Raw genomic sequence first — 1,696 nt, forward strand, 5'->3', positions numbered from 1 at the left:
AGGGGTGCCTCGAAGATACCCGTACATGAACAGGATCTTTCTGCGATCGGTGGCGTACTCTGCCCCTTTGAATTCGAAGTTCATGTGACATGCTGCAAGGAAGTTGTCCAATTCTCCTCGTTCTCCACTGAAGGTAGGTGGATCCGCACACCTGGTTCTTCCTGTTCGTTCGTTGTTGGTAAGTTTTGGCTCCAAACACGGCTTGTTTTCTTCGACTTCGATCAAACTTGCCCCTTTCGATGTGAGTATCTGTTGGTTCTGTCGGTCAGCTTTCATCGTAGCCAGTTCTTCCCTTAATGCATTTTGTTCCTTTTGTTGCATCGTCATAATGGCTAACAATTGTGACAACTGCTGCGATAATTCATTTAGCGGATCTGGGGTAGTGGTAGTAGAAGTGAGATCATGTGAAATGGTACTTCTCGAAGAACTTGTTGGTATTTCTTCCTCTGGGACCAGCCCTTGTTCCAACTCCTCTTTTTCTGGTATCATTTTCCGCGCTTTCCCTCTGGTGAGCATACAGTACTCTCCGATTCGACCCAAGGTGCGTAAGGCTGATTCTTCAACTTGTAACGGTACTGGAAACACGACGACTAGGTCGCAGGTTGGGTCGAACTCGATGGAGGTCTCGTGGAAGTCTAGGGGCTCTGGTGCTAATGGATCGTGTCTCCTCTGCAATCGATGTAGCCAAAGAATGATATTGAAGAATCAGCAAAGTTGGTACTTTGCTGATTGTACTATATACTGTCTACGGATATCCTCGCCCTTTGTCCTCTTCCTGCTGCAAGCGTCTACGTACGTACATACTCGGACAGGTGAAAAACCGCTTTGAGCAAACCCAGTGGGGAAATCTCGAAAGGGGAAAACCCGTCCCTACCTACTGCAGCACTGCCTCCAACTCCCGCTTTCCTCTGTCCTAATCCGTCGAACTCGATAGAGTCCTCTCGATTCGTTGTTACCCCGTAACAGTTGAAGACAGTGAGTTGAATGTGGTGGAAGAATGAGGAGATCAATCCGAAGGGAATCACATCGGGTGATAAAGTCATAGTTGACATGGCTTGAATGTCCATCTAAGATGAGTAGTCGTCGTCTTTGACCCGGCCTGGCTTGTGTTGCTGGATGAAAAACATCCTCCAGCCATCTAAGTCCTATTTCTTGCGAAGTCCATCCCTTTTCTGACACTGTGACCCAATACTTTTCCTCCTCTGATAGTTCCGACATCCAGTCCTCTCCCACAATCATTCCCTGAAAGATAATGGCTGGATTGAGAGCAGTACCATCGGCACAAATGCAAGCAATGAGACTAACCCACTCTCGACTTCCATCCACCCGGGTGTCACGAACTACGTCGTAACATCCCTGACAACCACCATCACCGACCCACCTTTCACCATCACCGACCTTCCTTTCACCACCACCAACCTCCACTCGAACCACTGAGACCAACTACGGCGAAGTTAGGAGAACCAAGAGGGGATTTGTCACGATAACCCCGCCTAGCGGAGAACTACGGCGAAGTTAGGGCAAGGGAACCGAGGGAGAGCAGAACAGGGGAAGTTAGGCGAAGTTAGTCAAAGTGAGCGGAGTAGGATATTGGGGATATGGCGAGGTACGGCGAAGTTGAACGAAGAGGACTGAGCGTGAGGCAGTGCAGGAGTTGAGGGACGTTCTATGAGAAGAGAGGAGTAGTATAGATAGT

At 48.9% G+C, this 1,696-nt stretch overlaps 1 protein-coding gene across 1 annotated transcript; it reads right to left on the minus strand.

Moving 5' to 3' along the window:
* Positions 1-870: 870 nt before the first annotated feature.
* On the minus strand, positions 871-1,320 carry TREMEDRAFT_36310 (uncharacterized protein; the record flags this gene model as incomplete). The annotated part of the gene is made up of 1 exon (XM_007008630.1): positions 871-1,320. A coding segment is annotated over one exon (450 nt), but the record flags the coding sequence as incomplete, so codon positions are not given.
* Positions 1,321-1,696: the final 376 nt, after the last annotated feature.

Source organism: Tremella mesenterica (genome assembly GCF_000271645.1).
Source record: "Tremella mesenterica DSM 1558 unplaced genomic scaffold TREMEscaffold_41, whole genome shotgun sequence".
NCBI lineage: Eukaryota > Fungi > Basidiomycota > Tremellomycetes > Tremellales > Tremellaceae > Tremella > Tremella mesenterica.